We start from the raw sequence: 21,855 nt of genomic DNA, 5'->3' as shown, positions 1-21,855 counted from the left end.
AATACCAAGGAGCTAATCTTTTGCTAAGCAACGTGGTCTGGAACTGGCGGCCTGAATTGCTTGATTGCCAGGGATGCTATTGCAGATGACTGGGGAAGTCAGATCCTCCAAGCCGAGCCACCTGCAATTCAAGGTAGAATCTGGCAGAATACATTCATTCCTGTGTGAAAAATTCGAATCAGAGTTTTCTCTAACTGCTTACCAGATAAACTACTACTTGGCTTTCTTTACTTCTTGCCCTTTTTCTTGCTTCTTACTTCCCTCCCTTCCTCCTCTCTCCTTGTTTCCTTCCTTCCTTCGTTTCCTTGTTCCTTCCTTCTTTCCTTGCTTGCTTTCTTCCATCCTTCCTTCCCTCCTTCCTTTCCTTTCTTCCTTCCTTCTCCCTAACTTTATAATTTGGTAATGTCTTCCTTAAAAACCTGACTTTGGAACGATACTACACTTTCTATTCAGCAACGAGTAGTAGTTTTGCCTCCCTATGTTATTGTTGTGTTTAAATCCTGGATTCTTTCCTGCTGTCATACTTTGTCATGAGAGTGAATCTTGCCGGGCGTGGTGGCTCATGCCTGTAATTTCAGCACTTTGGGAGGCTGAGGTGAGTGGATCACCTGAGGCCAGGAATTTGAGACCAGCCTGATGAAACCCCATCTCTACTAAAAATACAAAAACTAGCATGGTGAAACCCCGTCTGTACTAAAAATATAAAAATTCACCAGGCGTGGTGGTGCATGCCTGTAATCCCAGCTACTCGGGAGGCTGAGGCAGGAGAATCACTTGAACCTAGGAGGCGGGAGGTTGCAGTGAGCTGAGATCATGCTACTGCACTCCAGCCTGGGGGAGACAGTGAGACTGTCTCAAAAAAAAAAAAAAAAAGAGTGAATCTTTGTGATTGTCGTGGAGGGAATGTGCAGAGAGAACTTGGAGAGCCAGTTCCATGGGCTGTTGATTAACCTGACAGAAATGACATCCTGTTCTTGATACCTTAATAATTTATTTGTATTAGCATGTCACTTTCTCCAACTCTATTTTCATAGTTGGTTCAGGCTGCCATAATAAAATTCCATAGACTGGGTGGCTTAAACAAGAGACATTTATTTCCCACAGTTTGGGGACAAGGAAAGCCCTGGCAGGTTTCGTGTCTGATGAGGGGCCATTTCCTGGTTCATAGATGGCACCATATAGCTGTGTCCTCACATGGTGGAAGGGGCAAGGCAGCTCTCTGGGGTCTCTTTTACAAGGGCACTAATCCCATTCGTGAGGGCTCCACCCTCCTGATCTAATCACCTGCCAAGGCCCTGCCTCCTAATACTATTGCCTCGGGGTTCAGGATTGCAACATTTGAACTTTGGGGTAGGGGGCAGGGAACGGGACACAAACATTCAGACCATAGCATCTGTTTTCTGATTTGAGAAACTGGCATAATAACATCTATGTATCTACATGGATGAATTTAGCAGGGTCTTGAAAAGATTCTTCACACATTAGAAAATGTTAAGACATGGCCGGGCGCGGTAGCTCACGCCTGTAATCCCAGCACTTTGGGAGGCCGAGGCCAGTGGATCACGAGGTCAGGAGATCGAGACCATCCTGGCTAACATGGTGAAATCCCGTCTCTACTAAAAATACAAAAAATTAGCCGGGTGTGGTGGTGGGCGCCTGTAGTCCCAGCTACTCGGGAGGCTGAGGCAGGAGAATGGCATGAACCCAGGAGGCGGAGCTTGCAGTGAGCCAAGATAGCGCCACTGCACTCCGGCCTGGGCGAAAGAGCGAGACTCCGTCTCAAGAAAAAAAAAGAAAATGTTAAGACATGTTCCTATTTTTTTTTTTTAAAGATGACCATTATTGGAGATTTGGCAGAGGGTGGTCAGTTATTTTAGAAAGGGCTCAAATGGTGATTGCCATTACCCACTGTCTTTAAAACCTGAATGATCAAAATAGTATACATGAAAAGATTTCAGGAATTCATAAGTTTTCTGGTTTTCCTTGATGGCACTTTCCAGTCACCTACCCTACATATGAAAATGGGAGCCTATTTCTGTTTTCAGATTGCAGAGGGAATGGCATACATCGAGCGGAAGAACTACATTCACCGGGACCTGCGAGCAGCTAATGTTCTGGTCTCCGAGTCACTCATGTGCAAAATTGCAGATTTTGGCCTTGCTAGAGTAATTGAAGATAATGAGTACACAGCAAGGGAAGGTATGTTGCAGTAACGATCTTTAGATGTTTTATTATTGTGTTTTATTTTGTTTTTGTCTGTTTTTGACAAAGCAATTACAGTAGTCACCATTAAGAAAAACTTATTTGGTACAACATTTAAGCTGTACCATAATTGTCTGCTTATGGTTCTATTCTAATAGTTTCTAGAAGGTACTCTCTTGATTAACTCCACGTGATACTTTTGTTAGGCTTACAAAGGCTATCAGTTATATTTCAATTAAGCAATGCAAAACACAAATAGATTCAGCAAGATGATTCTTGTTTATTTTATATTGTTAAAGTTTTCACTCAAACAATGAATATAATATACGGGGCTGTGGAGAAAATATTTGTAACATTAATTCTATATTGTTTATTCCAGCCTTTTAATTACAAATTAAAACATGAACATTACCATACACACAGAACTAAATATAATGCAAAAAATCTACTTCTTTATTCTCCCACATTCTGTATTATATATATGAACCAAAAATGCACAGAGAGGCCTAAGTTCCCCAGCCTGTGGCACACTGTCAGGGGGCCAAGCATGGTCGGGACTGCACGGGCCTTTCTTGGGCTAGGATTGCCCACGTGGTTATGACTGAGGATTCTTATGCTCTCACCCATGAGAGCTGAGCAAGTATTTTTGCAGTGCTCACTGTCTTCTGGAAGAGACAAGCACTTTCTTGAAATTCCTAAGCATTGTTGAACAAGGATTATTATTATTTTATTATTTTGAACCTGGGAGGTGAAGGTTGCAGTGAGCCAAGATCGCATCATTACACTCCAGCCTGGGTGACGGAGTGAAACTCCGCCTCAAAAAAAGAAAAGAAAAGAAAGTATGGGGTCACATGTTCATGACTTTTTTGTTTAAGTTTAAATACCCAAGTAAGAACCACATATCTTCTTCCTTAGGTGCTAAGTTCCCTATTAAGTGGACGGCTCCAGAAGCAATCAACTTTGGATGTTTCACTATTAAGTCTGATGTGTGGTCCTTTGGAATCCTCCTATACGAAATCGTCACCTATGGGAAAATTCCCTACCCAGGTATGGTTTACTTAGCTATTTACAATCAAGCTGTATAACTGAGAAAAAGTCAGGTTGCATGAACGCATTAAAAAGTAATAATTACTTCATCTACCCGATAGCAAAGAATAAGTGCTTTGAGCCAGAACTTGATTTTCACGGGCTGGGCGTGGTGGCTCACGCCTGTAATCCCAGCACTTTGGGAGGCCGAGGCAGGTGGATCACCTGAGGTTGGGAGTTGGAGACCAGACTGACCAACATGGAGAAACCCCGTCTCTACTAAAATTACAAAATTAGCCAGGCATGGTGACGCATGCCTGTAATCCCAGCTACTCGGGAGGCTGAGACAGGAGAATTGCTTGAACCCGGGAGGTGGAGGTTGCAGTGAGCTGAGATCGCGCCATTCCACTCCAGCCTACGCGACAGAGTGAGACTCCATCTCGAAACAAAAAAAAGACTTGATTTTTATTTTCACTATCTTTAGCATAAATTGTTCTAAGAGTGCTTAGACACTTCTTTGCCTCCTTATTTTGAGTGTGTGTTCTTTTTCTGCACTGATTAATTCCACCACATACTAGAATGTTCCTGGCATGGTTGTTGGTGTCGACATGAGGATGGATAGACACAGGGGCTCCTCCAAGGCAGTCCCCCTGACTGGAAGGAGGAAACCCACATGGAGACGAGGATTTCCGATGCTTGGTTTTGTAATAAGTGCCCTGGAGTCTCTCTCTCTTCAGGAAATAACCACCTTTGTTTATCAGTGGGAGGCCCTTCTGCTCTTTAACATACTGGTATCAGTGAGGGCATCATTCAGTATTTATTTCCAGATTCCTAACACCTGAAGCCTGCAGAGCCAGATTCTGACCATCCCTCCATTTTTTCCATGTCTGTGCTGGCATGGTTAAGAAGAGGGATTTCGGCCAGGTGCAGTGGCTTACACCTGTAATCCCAGCACTTTGGGAGGCTGAGGTGGGTGAATCACGAGGTCAGGAGTTCGAGACCAGCCTGGCCAACATGGTGAAGCCCCGTCATTACTAAAAATACAAAAAATTAGCTGGGCGTAGTGGTGGGCATCTGTAATCCCAGCTACTTGGGAGGCTGAGGCAGGAGAATCACTTCAACCTGGGGAGCAGAGGTTGCAGTGAGCCGAGATTGCACCCCTGCACTCTAGCCATGGCGACACAGTGAGACTCTGTCTCAAAAAAAAAAAAAAAAAAAGAGGATTTCTCCCAGAGCCTTCATATTCTCATTTATGTTTGACTATTAACAAAATATTTGCATGAGGGGAATTTAAAATTAAATTTCTAATGTTTAAATCTTTCTGCTATTCAAAAAATATTTGAGTATGCTAGGCACTCTCAGCTGCTAGGATGCCACGGTATCTGCCCATGTCCTTGAGAGTGAATATTGTAGTGGGGAGAGACTGATGATTATTAAACACACAGCCAGCCTGTAGGGTGGTGAGAGTGGTGTGGAGCCTGCGTGGAGTGGCTTAGGGATTGGCGAGTACTCACAGAAGGGGGTGGGGAGCTGCTGGTTTTATTCCATGGTCCTGGCAGCAGCAGGGACTCACAGAGGGAGGGAGCCTTGGGCTCTCTGAGGTCTGCATGTCCCCATGGGGAGAGCAGCCAGAGCATGGGCTTGGCCAACAGGAGCAGGAGGCCAGTGTGGTTTGGGCCTCTGTGAGTATTTGATGGATGGATGGGTGAATGAATGAATGAATGAATGACGCACCTAGGCCATTTGATCTCTAGACAGTCGATGGATGAGAAAGAAGGCTATGTAGCTGGGGGTTAGAGTGGCTCAGGGAGAGACTTACTGGCCATGTAAGAGCAGCCCCTCTTACTCTGCTGAGATGCAAACCAGGGAAGGCTTTTGGACAGAGCAGCCACACAGTCTGCGTGCTCCCATCACTACTGTTCCATGGGGGGATGAGCCACAGAGAAACTGGGGCAGGGACCAGCTGGCAGCTGAAAGCCTTTGGGTGGTGTCTGCCTGCACAGTGGACCGGCTGTCCCAGGAAATCCCTTTAGTGCCAGCATTTCATCTTCCAGCTGCTCTAGACACTGAGATTAATGAATTAACACTACTGCAAAATAGGAAAAATATTTCTAATCAGCCCCAGTGTCTGATGTTATATATCTCTATCTCCATCTATGCCTACATCTCTTTCTATAATCTGTCTGTAGAGAAAGATTATATAGTCAGATTATGTATATAATCTGACACCTGATAAACTTATAATCTCATAAAAGAATGTTTTGTGATATGCGTGGTGTGCTGCATGTGATGTGCCACCATGGCCCCTGAGGCTTGGAGAAGGTGACTGGGCCCCTCGCTGGTGGCAAAGCTGCTCTGAGCCCCAGATCCATGTGCCTCCCAAGACCCCTCAGCCAATGTGCACAATACCCAGGATTTGGAAATATTTGGGGTGAAAAATCATTTTTTGAAAAAAAAACTGGCTGGGCGCAGCAGCTCACACGTGTAATCCTAGCACTTTGGGAGGCTGAGGCAGCTGGATCACCTGAAGTCAGGAGTTCGAGACCAGCCTGGCCAACATGGCGAAACCCCATCTCTACTAAAAATATAAAAATTAGGCTGGGTGCAGTGGCTCACACCTGTAATCCCAGCACTTTGGGAGGCCGAGGTGGGCGGATCACAAGGTCAGGAGATCAAGACCATCCTGGCTAATATGGTGAAACCCCATCTCTACTAAAAATAAAAAAAATTAGCCAGGCATGGTGGCGGGTGCCTATAGTCCCAGCTACTTGGGAGGCTGGGGCAGGAGAATGGCATGAACCTGGGAGGCTGAGCTTGCAGTGAGCTGAGATCGCACCACTGCAATCCAGCCTGGGTGACAGAGCGAGACTCCGTCTCAAAAAAATAAAAAAAAAAAGAATAAAATAAAATAAAAATAAAAACTAGCCAGGTATAGTGGTGCACGCCTGTAATCTGGAGGCTGAGGAAGGAGAATCGCTTGAACCCAGGAGGCAGAGGTTGCAGTGAGCCAAGATTGCACCACTGCACTCTAGCCTGAGCGACAGGAAGAAGACTCCATCTCAAAAATTAAATTAAATTAAATTAAATTAAAAAATAAAAAGAGAACCAGTAGAAAAATGGTGAGAATCATAAAAATATGTTTCTCTCTATATGGAAGAACACACCAGAATCCATCGACTAGTCTGTTCCCTGATTGGCTTGTCCCTGGAAGGACTGGGGATGTGAGATATCTTCAGGAGATCAGGATCAGTAAATTTTTTAGTCACGAGAGTTGTATGTTACGAGAGCCTCTAGCATTAGGGTTATAAACATAATCAAGCAATCCTATTTACTTCACATGAGAAGACTTGATTCGTAGCACAGAAATCGGTAAACATTGCCAAAATATGCCATTTTCCACACGGTTATAAAACTGCATATGGGAGAGAATCCATGATGAATGGAATTATCTGAAAGTACTTTCGTTACGCAGTAAACTGCTGGCTATGTTTTTGTTTTTTGTTTTTTTTTTTTCAGACAGAATCTTGCTCTGTTGCCCAGGCTGGAGTGCAGTGGCACGATCTCGGCTCACTGCTAGCCCCACCTCCCGGGTTCATGCCGTTCTCTTGCCTCAGCCTCCCAAGTAGCTGGGACTACAGGTGCCCGCCACCACGCCCAGCTAATTTTTTTTTTTATTTTTAGTAGAGACAGGGTTTTGCCGTGTTAGCCAGAATGGTCTCGATCTCCTGACCTCAGGATCCTCCTGCCTTGGCCTGCCAAAGTGCTTGGATTACAGGCATGAGCCACCTCACTCAATCTGTGTTGTTTGTTTTTAAAGTACTTTAGAAGCTATACAGGCCAGGTGTGGTGGCTCATGCCTGTAATCCCAACTTGGGTGGATCACTTGAGGCCAGGAGTTCGAGACCAGCCTGGACAACATGGCCAAACCCTGTCTCTACAAAAAATACAAAAAAAATTAGCCCGGCGTGGTGGCCAATGCCTGTAATCCTAGCTACTTGAGAGGCTGAGGCAGAGAATCGCTTGAATGCTTGAACCCACGAGACAGAAATTGCAGTGAGCCGAGATGCGCCACTGCACTCCAGCCTGAGCTACAAAGCGAGACTCTGTCTCAAAAAAAAAAAGAAGAAGAAGAAGTCATATCATATACTTAGCTTTGTAAAATAAAAAGGAAATAAAAGAAAGGAGGAAAAAGAAAAAAGAAAGTCACATATAAGGCAAACTCATTTTTAGAGGAGATAGAAATACTAAGATAATATACTGAAATGTTAGCATTGGGTCAAGAGATAATAGGTTATATTAATTTTCTTCTTGATGAATTTCTGAAATTTCTAATTTTTTTACAATGATATTGTTATTAAATATTTTATTCTTTTTTTTTTTTTTTTTTTGAGATGGAGCTTCACTCTTGTTGCCCAGGCTGGAGTGCAATGGCGCCATCTCACCTCACTGCAACCTCCTCCTTCTGAATTCAAGCGATTCTCCTGCCTCACCCTCCCTAGTAGCTGGGATTACAGGCATGTGCCACCACGCCCAGCTAATTTTGTATTTTTAGTAGAGATTGGGTTTCTCCATGTTGGTCAGGCTGATCTTGAACTCCCGACCTCAGGTGATCTGCCTGCTTTGGCCTCCCAAAGTGCTGGGATTACAGGTGTGAGCCACCGCGCCCGGCCTAAATATTTTATTCTTATCTAAGTAATATATGCACATTAAAAAAGTAGTACAGAAAGACTTCTTTTTTTTTTTTTTTTTTTTTTTTTTTTGAGACAGAGTCTCACTCTGTCACCCAGGCTAGAGTGCAGTGGTGTGATATCGGCTCACTGCAACCTCCACCTCCCAGGTTCAAGCAATGCTCCTGCCTCAGCCTCCTGAGTTGCTGGGACTACAGGTGTGCACCACAATGCCCAGCTAATTTTTGTATTTTTAGTAGAGATGGGGTTTCACCATGTTGGCCAGGCTGGTCTTGAACTCCTGACCTCAGGTGATCCACCCACCTCAGCCTCCCAAAGTGCAGGGATTACAGGCATGAGCCACCGTGTGCAGCCACAAAAAGACTTCTAATGAAAAATTGCCCATGCCTGCGGGTGCTCCTCAAAGTAATCTACTTTCGGGAATTTTGATTCCTTATTCTAGCGTTTGCTGCATATAGTTCTAAATATTCTACTCATAACTTTTATCTCTTAATTAAGTTTTTTCCACTTATTATTAGATAAGGATATGGCCACATACTTTTATTTTTCATTTATTTATTTATTTGACAGGGTCTTGCTCTGTCACCCGGGCTGGAGTGCAGTAGCATGATCATAGCTCGCTGTAGCCTTTAATTCCTGGGCTCAAGTGATCCTCCCGCCTCAGCCTCCTGAGTAGCTAGGACTACAGGCACATGCCACCACACCCAGCTAATTTATAAATTTTTTGTAGAGACAAGGTCTCACTATGTTGCCTAGGCTGGTTTCTAACTCCTGGGTCAACTGATCCTCCCTCCTCAACCTCCCAAAGTGCTGGAATTATAGGTGTGAGCCACCACGCCCAGCCAGCCACATGGTGTTAAATTCAAGAGACACGAAAGGTCCCCCACTCTATTCCCAGCCACACAATTCTCTCCCCATAGGCAACCAGTGTTCTCAGTCTCTACTTTAGAGACATCCTATAAGGGGAGTCATACAGTTTTGCCCTAATGTCTGGTTTATTTCACTCAGCATAACCCTCAAGGTCCATGCACGGTGTGGCCCATGTCTTCAGTCTTTCTTCTCACTCCTGGTCTTCCATACCACACTTTCCCCACCTCCACTTGGGCCCAGCATTCCCTGCATGAAGCTTCTCCATTGTTTCTTCCAGCATTTGCCTGGGCACTGGTACTATGGGCTCCAGGTACTGTCCTGCCCTCGGCACTGGCCTCCCTCCCTCATGGTATATGCTGACCACACAGTGTGTGCCTTCCCAGGCTGAGTTGGGATGGGCCGCCTTGCCCGTTGTCAGTGCCCCTCTCTGCAGGCACGTTGGTTGCACTTTCTTCCTCTTGGCTCAGACCACTTCTTCCTCTGGCTGCCAGATGTCTCTTAGCATCATCAGAGATGGAGTTTAAGTTTCTATTTCTTGTTCTCTTTTTTGTTTTGGGATGAATTACAGAAAAAAAATAGTGAGGAGGAGGCAAAAGATCTTTACTTCATTATCTTAAAACCAAAACTGTGATTATATTTCTCTATCAATTTTATACGGAAAAAAAGAGGGGTCTGACTGGGCATGGTGGTTCATGCCTGTAATCCCAGCACTTTGGGAGGCCGAGGCAGGTGGATTGCTTGAGGCCAGGAATTTGAGACCAGCCTGGGCAACATAGCAAAACCCTGCCTCTACAAAATAATTCAAAAATTACCGGAGTATGGCGGTACGCACCTGTAGTCTCAGCAACTCAGGAGGCTAAGGTGGGAGGATCACCGATCCCTGGGAGTTTGAGGCTGCAGTGAGCCATGATTGCACCATGTACTCCAGCCTGGGCAACAGAGTGAGACCCCGTCTCAAAAAAAAAGGTGGGGGTGTCTTGTTGGGGTCCTGGTTGGGGTCTTGTTTTGCTTTGTTTATATAAAGCAAAAGGTTTGAAAGTGAAAAAATTTTCTGAAGCATCATGTCTTTTCTGGCTGTTTCTGACCAGATATATCTAACATCTTAATGCCAGCTGAATTAGAATCAAGAAATTTGTCCTGCTACAAACACTCACCTTGGTCACAAGCAATGCTCAGAAAATAATAATAGTAATAATAATTTGCCCTTTTGGAAGGAGTATGATTGGGTGGGAGACTGTAGTCCCAGGGTATCTAGCTCTTCCTGATACACATACACACAAAGGGCCCTGTGTGACTGAAGACTGTCATAGTTTGTGGTACAGCTGTGCTCCTCCCTGTCACTAGCTATCTGTTCCTTTTCTCTACTGTACCACATTTTTCTCCTTCTTCTGCTTCTTTACCAACTTGTAGTCTCTGCTGATTTCTACCCACTCCAGATGCCACCTTCTGCTCCCCACCACCTCCTTCTAGTGAGGGCATTGTCCTGACTGGGCTGTGTGCCATTTGAGGATGATGCTCTGTCTTAACTATCTCTGCATGTCTCAGAGCTCAGTGCTAGTTCATGACCCGTAGTGAGCACTCAGTAAGTGTTTGTTGAAAGGAGGAAGGATGGAAAATGAAACTGTGTGCCTTCTAAGCGGATCACCAGCCAATGGGTGTTTACTTTCTTTAACTTAGCAACAGGCCAACACCAACTGTCACATGTAATCTTAGGGTCTGGTTGAGGTCCCTCTCCTCTTCTATTTCTTTCTTTCACAAGACTTGTCATTTAATAGCGGATTTTATTTATTGCTTTCCTTGTACATAAAAAGATAGGCTTCAGATTCCCTTCTTCCAATTCTTCTTATCAAGTCGAATTCCCCAAACAGGGTGGAGCATGTCCGGCCTTTACCAGCATCATCGAGAGTCCTTCAGAGCTAGGAGAACATACTGGAACCAGGAAAAAAAAATCTGCTGTGGGGCTAGGGTGACCTAGAAAGCTTTATCTTCCGCTGTGGCTGCATTCTGACCTTTTATGCAAATGAGGGATCTCCAGGAAGGAAGTGAAAGAGATATTCCAAACTGAGTGTGCAGGTCCAATTGCTATTTATATCATACTGGATGTTAGTCCTCCCACCACGATCCCAGAATTTCACCCAAGAAAGCAGAAGTATACACAGATCTTTCTTCTGAAATTTATCCAAGTTATAAGAGCCAGAGCAATGCTGAGGCCATATCATTTTGTGGAGACTAAAACTCCCAAATAAAGAGGATGATACAAATCTGTCTTTCGCTTTAAGCAATGAAAATCAAATGAAGTCTTTTAGTTAGAAAATTCTAGTCACACAAATATTTGAAGATAGTGTTTCAGAATTAGACTCAGGAAAATGGATTCGCTGTATAAATAATTCTCAAGAGATCTGAATCATTATAAAGTTTGCTTAGATCTTTCAATTTCAAAAACAAGGGCTCTTCCAAGACAGAAATGATCATGTCTTCTTTCAGCGGTTTAAATTCAGGAAAGGTCACTGTGTCCTTAGATGAAAAAAGGTAAGTTAAAGGCAGAGGATCTCAAAGTTTATTGGCCATAAGCCATTGTGGGAAATACATAGAAACCTACTCTGTACATAAAGCAAACGTTTCGTAAAACCATACTGACCTTTCCTATGTGCAGTGCTTTCTGACCTTTTCTGTTTTATTCTGTTATAATTCATTTTTAAAAATACTGGTAATTGGCTGGATGCGGTGGCTCCCGCTTTTAATCCAGCACTTTGGGAGGCTGAGACAGGCAGACGACTTGAGGTCAGGAGTTTGAGACCAGCCTGGCCAACATGGTGAAACCCTGTCTCTACTAAAAATACAAAAATTAGCCGGGCATGGTAGTGGGCACCTGTAATCCCAGCTACTTGGGAGACTGAGGCAGGAGAATCGCTTGAACCTGGGAGGCGGAGGTTGCAGTGAGCCAAGATCGCTCCACTGCACTCCAGCCTAGGTGAAAGAGGGAGACTCTGCCTCAAAAAAAAAAAAAAAAGAAAAGAAAAGAAAATACTGGTAGTACCCTAAAAAAATCAATTTGTTGATCCCAGATTATTGATCCCAAATGTGGATAGTGCCCCGCAATTTGAAAAACACTGATTAGAAAATACATTCAAAAGAAGTTTCTGTTTCAAATCTGGTAAAAAACCATTTCCCCTGAAGCTGCCACTTATTTAGAATCCTTCCAGTGACCACTAATGGTATAATCTACAGCTTTGAAAAAGAGATAGCTATGGAAAGGAAATTCGTTGTGAGGAATGGAGCCCCTCTCATATGCCAGATATTGTATATACTTTGCATGACATACAGTCTTCTCTAGAGAAGTTCACATCCTACAGAACAGGGTATCCATAAAATATGCAAAACATACAGGTGTGGATAGATACTGCTAGATGAGCACATAATTAAAGGATTAATCTCCTTTATCATGCAGGAAAATGTTATTATTTTAATGATCTTTTTTGCCCTTTAAAGCTATTCTCAGGATCAAAGATTGACAGTTCAGCTTCTGAATTACCCTGAGACATTTGACCACATTAAAAACATTCTCTATTACCAGGCCTTTTGCAGAGCTCTAGAGGAGTAATGAGCACCTTACTTCTCTCCTGGAGGTCAGGAATATGCAAATCCAGAGTCAGAGTGAGCTGTCACTCTGGCCAGGTACTGCAGATTGGAACAGTTAACTGCGTCTGTGAAGTAGCTCCACTTGAGACTATGATTGGGGTTCAGTTTTCCTCCTCAATTAATATCTTGCTCTTAAAAGACAGTGACATCCACAAGATATGTAGCACAAACTACAGACAAGTGTCCTTCAGATTAACTGAACCATCGTTATTTTCCAAATTAATCCCTAAGTTTTTAACTATTTGGCAAGCATGTAACCAATTTGTTGAGCTGACTTAAGGATGCTGACTTTAAGTAAATGAAAATACCAATTATTAAATGAAAAGCCAATTTTTGAAAAATGTCTGTATAAGATAATATGTGGTAAAATTATTTTTTTCATAAATATACTACAGGTTGAAGCTGAAAGCATGCTACCCTGCAAACATAATTAAAGTTGAGAGTTAGGATTAGATTTGGGTGATTTATTTGAAATGTGAGGCAAGTCCAATATCCTTTTGTTATTAAAGAGAACTTGGCTGTGGCTCCTACTTAACAAATTTTGGCAAACTGAATGCTGTCTTGATCCCCTCCATGCTAAATTTATTTATTGAGTTGCTTGCAGAAATTTCCTTAGCTTCTATATTAATTGTCAAGGGCTGCCATAACAATACAACACACTGGTTAATTTAAACAACAGACGTTTATTTTTCCGGGATTCTAGAGTTTCAAAGTCCACGGTCAAGGTGCTGGCCAGGTTGGTTTCTCCTGAGGCCTCTCTCCTGGACTTGTAGATGGCTGCCTTCTCCCTGTGTCTTCACATGGTCTTTCCCCTGTGCTAGTCTGTGTTCTAATCTCCTCTTATAAGGATACTAGTCATATTGGATTAAGACCTACCCAAATGGCCTCATTTTAACTTAGTTACCTCTATAAAGGCCTTATCTCTAAATATGGTGCTGTCAATTCTGAGGTGTACTCGGGGTTAGGACTTCAACCTAGGAATTCTGGGAGGATGCTGTTCAACCCCTAACAGCCTCAGTAAAGCTTGTTTCAATCATGGTTGCAGGATGTGAGGAGCAAAAAGACCACTGCAGTGCTTGACCCTCTGCCAGGTTTCTAAACGGCATGGGTTTTTGTTCTTTTTGTTTTTTTCCACCCTAGGGAGAACTAATGCCGACGTGATGACCGCCCTGTCCCAGGGCTACAGGATGCCCCGTGTGGAGAACTGCCCAGATGAGCTCTATGACATTATGAAAATGTGCTGGAAAGAAAAGGCAGAAGAGAGACCAACGTTTGATTACTTACAGAGCGTCCTGGATGATTTCTACACAGCCACGGAAGGGCAATACCAGCAGCAGCCTTAGAGCACAGGGAGACCCGTCCATTTGGCAGGGGTGGCTGCCTCATTTAGAGAGGAAAAGTAACCATCACCGGTTGCACTTATTATTTCATGTGCGGGGATCATCTGCCGTGCCTGGATCCTGAAATAGAGGCTAAATTACTCAGGAAGAACACCCTCTAAATGGGAAAGTATTCTGTACTCTTAGATGGATGCTCCACTCAGTTGCAACTTGGACTTGTCCTCAGCAGCTGGTAATCTTGCTCTGCTTGACAACATCTGAGTGCAGCCGTTTGAGAAGAAAAACACCTATTCTCTCCAAAAATGCACCCAACTAGCTCTATGTTTACAATTGGACATAGGACTCAAAGTTTCAGAGACCATTGCAATGAATCCCCAATAATTGCAGAACTAAACTCATTTATAAAGCTAAAATAACCGGATACATAGCATGACATTTCTTTGTATTTTCTCTGTGCTTTGGCTTACTTGTTTAAAAAAAAAACAAAACAAAACTAATCCAACCTGTTAGATTTTGCAGATGAAGTCAGCAGCTTAAAAATGTCTTTCCCAGATTTCAATGATTTTTTTCCCCCTACCTCCCAAAATCTGAGACTGTTAAAACATTTTTCTTCTATGAACACTGCTCAGACCTGCTAGACATGCCATAGGAGTGGCGTGCACATCTCTCTCTCTTCCAGCAGGAGGAGCCCGTGAGCACGCACAGCTGCCCTGTCTGCTTACCCGAAGGCACCGGGCTCACCTGGACCTCCCAGGAAAGGGAGAAGAGCCTCAGAAACTGCTCTGTGTTTAGAAGGAATATTTTTAAGAGTCCAGCTTTTTCATTTCCACAGTTTCCTATATCCAGATTTGTTTTGACAATGTAGTTTGGAAGAACTAAGATTCTAATCTCTGAAGAACCTTATAGGGCCTTCTAAAACATAAGAGTTTCCTTTGTTGCTTCAAAGACTTGAACATTATGTTAAAGATCAAGTATTAATTTTAGTTGTACTCTAGAAAGCTAAAGTGCCACATTCGGGGCTATTTTTATGATTCAGCAATCTTTTCTAAATTGTGTAGCATGTGTATGAGACTATTTATACCCAAGGATATGAAGGAACATAAGTGACTACGAGGCTCTAATAAGCCATGGTGGCAGGAGGTTCAAGCGGTTCTGTTCACTAAATTTTTCTCCTGTAAGCTTTGAATGGAAACTTCTGTATCACATGATGTGTTTCACTTATGCTGTTGTGTATATACCTAATATTTCTATTTTTGATTTTATTTTAATACACCTCGTCCAATAACATCTCAAGCTTTTTATTTGCATTTACATTTTCAGCTGTGGTCAGTGTAAAAATTGGTCATCAGCTGGGGGTGGGTGGTTAGAAGTGATTCAACAGAGCTACATGCTTTAAACTTGCCCAAGTTCTACCTCCTTCCTTTGAACATTTCAGATTGGAGAACCAAGGAGTTGATTGCCTGAACACCTGAACATCCATTTATGGGGGCCAGATAGAATTTGTTTTCAAATAGGCTTAACAGGCATCATTAAAATTTCATTCTGTGTGTTTTGTTTAGGCTTGAGGTGCTTAGAAGATGGGATAAAATATTCTACTTTTTTCTAAATTTTAACTTTGTTTCCTATGTGATTTTTTTAAATGTCCGTTCTAAAATATTCTAAAATTATTGATTCACAAGTGCCATGTTCACAACGATAGAATATTACCGTTACATAATGTCTGCACAGTTGGTCCCTTGATTCAGTGGTAAGTTTTTTGTGTACACCCCCCTGCTTGCATTTTATTTCAGAACCACAAGTATTACCCAATATGTTACATGGAGAGGAACTACAAAGAATCCCTAAGGCAAAAAGAAGTCTCTAGAAAATGACTAGAGGTTTTTTTTTAGCATAACAAATTTATTTAAAGGAAATTATTAAATTTATCTTCACCTTGTTTTGCTTCTCCCATTTCCTCCTCTTCTTGCCATTTTCCACTTGACTTTCCCTCCCAATCAAGCATGTGATCCTTACCTCCATGTGGGCCCTTCACCAGCTTGGGCCTCATCTCTGGTGTCCAGCATGTGTGGAAGTCACATGTTCCCTTGATGAACAGCACACACAGTCTCTTTACTTAGCTATAGGTTTCCAGCCTCCCTGTGACAGACAGGCAAAATGAGGGGCTGAACAGGTGTTTGTGGCATTTTCGGTTATCCAGTGGTGTGCAAAATGGCTCATGTCATCACACCTCAGGTTATTGTAGAGAACTGGAAAGACAGAATCCATACTCCCTACCTCCAAGATTCTGACTTAGCTGTTGTGCAGCGGGAGATGTATGTCAGTCTATTTTAAAAGCTTCTCCAGTCAGCTAGACACAGTGGCTCATGCCTGTAATCTCAGCACTTTGGGAGGCTAAGGCAGGAGGATCGCTTCAGCTCAGGAGTTAGACACCAGCCTGAGCAATATAGCAAGTCTCTACAAAAAATTTTAAAAATTAGCTAAGTGTGGTGGCACACACCTGTGGTCCCAGCTACTCAGGAGGCTGAGGTGGGAGGATTGCTTGAGCCCAGGAAGTCAAGGCTGCAGTGAGCCATGATCGTGCCACTGCACTCCAGCCTGGGCAAGAGTGAGACCCTGTCTCAAAAAAAAAAAAAAAAAAAAGGAACAAAAAACTCTTCCCTGGTGAATATAATGTGTGCTCAGTCTTGAGAGTCACCATTTGGTTTGACCCATATTACAAAGCCCAGCCTTCTTTTTCCTCAGATGGTTTCGTTTCTCAAAGGGGAGTGAAAGAGAAGGAAGGAGGAAAAAACTGTGCCTTCCTTCCTGGTGAACATGAAGCTCACTGAACCTAAAGGAGACTCACAGGCTAGAAACCAGTGTCCTTAGTAGTAGGGGCCACCTGGGGCTTCCGTGGCTTCTCCAGGCATACCTCCTGAGGTTCCACAGAATCCCCTTGCAGAAAGTACTTCTGATGAGCCACTGGGAACGTGTACTGTCCAAGCCCCCTTCTAGGGGAAATTCACTGCCACAGAAGCCAGCAGCCCTGGCTGTCCCAAGGGTGCATAAAAAGATAATAACTAAAAGGAGGGAATTAATTTTGTTGCCTACACCAGGGATAGATCGAGGGCACTGAAAGCATCATAAGTATAAACTCATTTCCACGTCAGCTTGTGGAGTCTGCTTTCTCGCTCTCTTTTTTTTTTTTTTTTTTTTTTTTTGACAGAGTCTCACTCTGTCATGCAGGCTAGAGTTGCAGTGGTGCGATCTCAGCTCATTGCAACCTCCCCCTCTCTGGTTGGAGCGATTCTTCTCCTGCCTCAGCCTCCCTAGTAGCTGGAACTACAGGCACACACCATCTCGCCTGGCTAATTTTTGTATTTTTAGTAGAGATGGGGTTTCACCATGTCAGCCAGGCTGGTCTCGAACTCCTGACCTGAGGCAATCCGCCTGCCTCGGCTTCCCAAAGTGCTGGGATTACAAGTGTGAGCCACTGTGCCCGGTCGGGGTCTGCTTTCTCTTTATTCCCCTTCCTCTCACAAACTACATCCAGGGGCGGTAGCTGCTAAAAGGACCCAATTCTGCAACCTCAGCTTCTGACACCTTCAAATAAATTAAATGCTAGTCCTAGGGCTCGCTCCCCAGCTCTTCTGACGTCACTGCCAGGTTCCACAGCCAGTTGTCGGACGTCTGCTTCCTCAGCCAAGAACACCTCTCAGATGAGATCAAACCGCCCAGCTTTCCTCTTAGCATCTTCCTTTATTTTCCACTTCTGGCTGGTGGAAGAGAGATCGTAGTTCTCTATTCCCTACATTTTAACTCCACGAATATTTTAGATTAAGTGAATTCTTGCTGTTCTTCCTGATGGAAATGGTAATTATAAACATACAAAGATACCCATACACACATTCTTTACTCAGGGCCCTCTTGTGCTTTGGCAAATTATAAAAATTATCTCTAACTCACACAACGACCCTGGAAGATCTGGACAATGCTATCACTATTTCACAGCTGAGAGATCGGGAGCATTTAAAGCCACAGAAGGAATAGATTGGCTTCGCTTCATATTGTTTCCTTGTGAAATAAAACCAGTGAAACACCTTTGTGTAGAATCTCCCTGACTCAGTTGAGTGTTCTGAGTAAGCAAGGGTATTACTTACAAGATGCACCATTTGAGCCCACACAGATGGGAGGGGAAATTTTTCCTTAAGTAATTTTATTTGGGTAGAAAAGTCATGCCAGAATTTAACTTACCATTCACACTTTTAAAGACAATTTGTAGAGACTACACTTCAGAATAAAATGTTTTCGCCAGCTACAGTGGCTCACACCTGTAATCACAATACTTTGGGAGGGCTGAATCAGGACGATCACTTGAGGCCAGGAGTTTGAGACCAGCCAGGACAACATTATGAGACCCTGTCTCTACAAAAACAAAAATTAAGTTTCAGTAGCATTTATGTTCCATTTCATAACATGAATATTACTAAAACTGATAAAAATTTTATCCTGAAAAGTTTTAACTTGATAGACGTGTAAGAGGAAAGCCTTCCAATTTAATTTCCTGTGTGCTGATAAACTATTAAATACCTCAAGTCAGAGTGCCAAAAAGTGTCACAGAATTCCCGAGATGGCCACAGATATTCACAGATCTTGAATATTTCTCTTTAAGGGGGAAATGACAGGGAATCTTGGCGGCCTCTATCTCTAGGTCTTTGGAAGGACTTTAGAAATAATCTAGATTGGCCAATGTTCAATGTTAACGCAGAACTTTTAGAAATAAAAGAGGCCTTAATCTACAGCCCCAAAAGTAGATACCATGTCACACAGCAAGAAAATTATCTGTGATTTTTTTATTATTATTATTATTATTGTTAGACTTACGCTGGGCTTTGACAATAGGTCCTTTATCCCTTATCTACCACCCTTAGGGTCAGGTATGTTTTTGATTTCAGGTTTTTAAAAAAAAGATTAGGGCCAAGCACGGTGGCTCATGCCTGTAATCCCAGCACTTCAGGAGGCCGAGGCGAGTGGATCACCTAAGGTCAGGGGTTCGAAACCAGCCTGGACAACATGATGAAACCCCGTCTCTATTAAAAATACAAAAAAAATTAGCTGGGCATGGTGGCACATGCCTGTAATCCCAGCTATTCAGGAGGCTGAGGCAGGAGGATCGCTTGAACCCGGGAGGCGGAGGTTGCTGTGAGCTGAGATCATGCCACGGCACTCCAGCCTGAGCAACAGAGCGAGGCTTCGTCTCAAAATAAATAAATAAATAAAAATAAAGACAAATAAAAAAGATTAATACAGTGAGTATATTGAATATTTGGTGGTAAAGCCTCAGTGAACACTGATGAAGAAATCTTTTTTGTTGTTTTGTTTTGTTTTGAGATGGAGTCTCACTCTGTTGCCCAAGCTTGAGTGCAGTGGTAAGATCTCAGCTCACTGCAACCTCCACCTCCCGGGCTCAGATGATTCTCCTGCCTCAGCCTCCCGAGTAACTGGGATTACAGGCATGTGCCCCCATGCCCAGCTAATTTTGTATTTTTTAGTAGAGATGGGGTTTTACCATGTTGGCCAGGCTGGTCTTGAACTCCTGATCTCAGGTGATCCGCCTGCCTCAGCCTCCCAAAGTGCTGAGATTACAGGCGTGATCCAGCGTGCCCAGCCAGGGAAGAAATCTTTAATTAAAACATATATGCATAAAAATGCCTGAATATTCACACTAAGTGGAATTGACTATAGCCTATAAATAGCTTCAGCTCAGGTTTTGCCACCAAATGAGTTCTTAAAAGACCATTTGATTTGTAGAGTCTTTTGGATTTCGGCATTATGGATAAGGGCATGTGGACCTGCACCCCAACAGCTTGAAGAATATGCAAGACCTTTTAGTCTCAGGGGTTGATTTGATTCAAACGGAGGACATCCAGATTGTGGCCCAGAAAAACCCATTTTATACATCCACATTCAAAAATGCAAAAATATGTATGCTGCTAATCATATATGTATGCTATTAATCATATGATCTCTTATCAAATACTGCCCTGGCATAGTCTGAGATGTAGCAGTCCAAGTAGCGGAGAGGGGGGGCGGTGAATCTGGTGGTTTCAGCTGACCACAAGAGCTCCCAGCATGCTATGGGAGCTCAGATGGTGAAGTGTAGCCCTAGGCTACCTTAGGAGCACTGAAAGGCCACACCCAAGAAGAGATGCTCCTCTGTCACATGGAAGTCAGACCACACAGGAGCATAACCTTCAGGTCTGAAGCCTTGATGGCAGCTCCTCCAGTCTTACCTGCCCTGGACAAGTCACTTTGGTGTAAGTGTTGGGCTGTGCCTGAAAGGACAGGACTTGCCAGATACCACAGCACCGAAGTTTCTCCATTCGATGGGAGAGAGCAATGACATCATTTTAAAACATTGGCTCTGTCAAAGAATTATGTTTTGAAACCTGCTTTGTAAAACTTTTTTTTTTTTCCAAAGTAATTGCCCTGATCTTTTTCTGTCACTGTAATTTAACTTGAACTCATGTCCTCCGTGGGCTAATGGTATTGGTTCCATACAATGGTTAATCCAGTGCTTCCTGGAACACAGGAACCACAGTAGGTGTGTGAGGGACACAGACATTGGCCTTAAATGGCCTGCTTTATGGTGACAAGTATAATGACATAAGGTACAGCAAGGAAACTGTTACAGGGAGAAAAAAATAGGTATAAAGTATGGTTAGGAGGACAGGAAAGGAGATAAGGAGAAAAAAAAAAAGCTTCCTAAATAAAGTGACATTCAGGTTTGGCCTTAAAGGATGGACAGGTCAGTGGCAACCAAAAAGCAGACATCAAGGAGAAGTTTCAGGAATGGAGTACAGTCAGGGCGGCGGAGGGCAGGGAAATATGGGGTCATCAAAGGACAGAGCCCCCCAGACTTGTAGAATGGGGGCTGGAGCATGCCTCTGAATCGCCAGGAAGGCACATTGTAATGGATCGCTGGGCGCCCCGCCAGGGTTTCTGCTCTGGGATGTAGATCTGGAATGGAAGTGAGGAATGGCAGCTGACATTGCTGGTCAGGGACCCCCTTTCAGACCCACTGGATGTCCAGGTGCTGAGCGGCGGGAAACCTGGTAAGGCAGCGTGAGGCCACGCCTTGGAGAGAAGGTACTGTCCCAGGTGAGCGTGAGCTTCTCAGACCGTGCTGGTGGCAGCACTCCACGGTGGAGGACGGCCTCTCCAAGGAGTGCAGCACAGAGGTGACGCACCATGGCCCAGAGCCACACTGCTGGTGTCCCAGCCCAGCTCTGCATATCGTGCTCAGCTGCAAAGTGGGGATGATGAGAGTCCTTACCTCATAGGGCTGTTCTGAGGAATAAGTGCAAGGATATTTCATTTTAAGCCAGGCATATAGTGAAGCCAATGTTTGTGAAATAAAGACATGAAATCAAGAAGTTTGTTGAATCAAGATGTTAAATAAGATGCAATGTCGGAAAAGCATGTTATGAATTCCAGTCAGTGGGCAGTGTGAGGGAGAGATTGAAGGAAATCCTATGAAAAGGCCATTATGGCGGTCCCAATGGAGGAGAAATGAGGGCCCAAGCTCCATGTGGCCTGCTGTGGGAGATGTTCTAGCAGCAGACCCTCTGAGGGTGTTCTCCAGCACCCAGAGATTGAGTTTCTCTGGATTTGGGGTAGGGTGCAAAAGTCTGCTTGTTTTTTGTTTTGTTTTTAACACCACCACCATCTGTGACATTTTATGTATGTATGTATGTATGTATTTATTTATTTGAGATGGAGTCTCCCTCTGTCGCCCAGGCTAGAATGCAGTGGCGTGATCTTGGCTCACTGCAACTTCCACCTCCTGGGTTCAAGTGATTCTCCTACCTCAGCCTCCCAAATAGCTGGGATTACAGGCACCCGCCACCAGACCCAGCTAATTTTTGTATTTTTAGTAGAGACGAGGTTTCACCACGTTGGCCAGGCTGGTCTCGAACTCCTGACCTTGTGATCCACCTGCCTCGGCCTCCCAAAGTGTTGGGATTACAGGCGTGAGCCACTGAGCCCGGCCTTATTTTTATTTTTCTAGAGATAAGATCTCACTGTGTCTGGAGTGGACTGAAGTGCAC

At 43.7% G+C, this 21,855-nt stretch overlaps 1 protein-coding gene across 3 annotated transcripts in view; it reads left to right on the top strand.

Annotated features, from left to right (window-relative positions):
• Nucleotides 1–15,052, top strand: part of LYN (LYN proto-oncogene, Src family tyrosine kinase) — a 138,977-nt gene extending 123,925 nt beyond the window's left edge. For all 3 annotated transcript variants that reach the window (XM_055348743.2, XM_004047019.5, XM_004047018.5), the window contains 3 exons: nucleotides 2,046–2,199; nucleotides 3,118–3,249; nucleotides 13,566–15,052. In XM_055348743.2, coding sequence (XP_055204718.2) covers nucleotides 2,046–2,199; nucleotides 3,118–3,249; nucleotides 13,566–13,768 — 489 coding nt within the window. In that variant the 3' untranslated portion in view covers nucleotides 13,769–15,052. The remainder of the gene's footprint in view (nucleotides 1–2,045; nucleotides 2,200–3,117; nucleotides 3,250–13,565) is intronic.
• Nucleotides 15,053–21,855: the final 6,803 nt, after the last annotated feature.

The sequence above is a fragment of the Gorilla gorilla genome, chromosome 7 (assembly GCF_029281585.2).
Source record: "Gorilla gorilla gorilla isolate KB3781 chromosome 7, NHGRI_mGorGor1-v2.1_pri, whole genome shotgun sequence".
In the NCBI taxonomy this organism is placed as follows: domain Eukaryota; kingdom Metazoa; phylum Chordata; class Mammalia; order Primates; family Hominidae; genus Gorilla; species Gorilla gorilla.
Note: the sequence above shows the minus strand (reverse complement) of the source record. Positions and strands in the feature narration are given on the sequence as shown.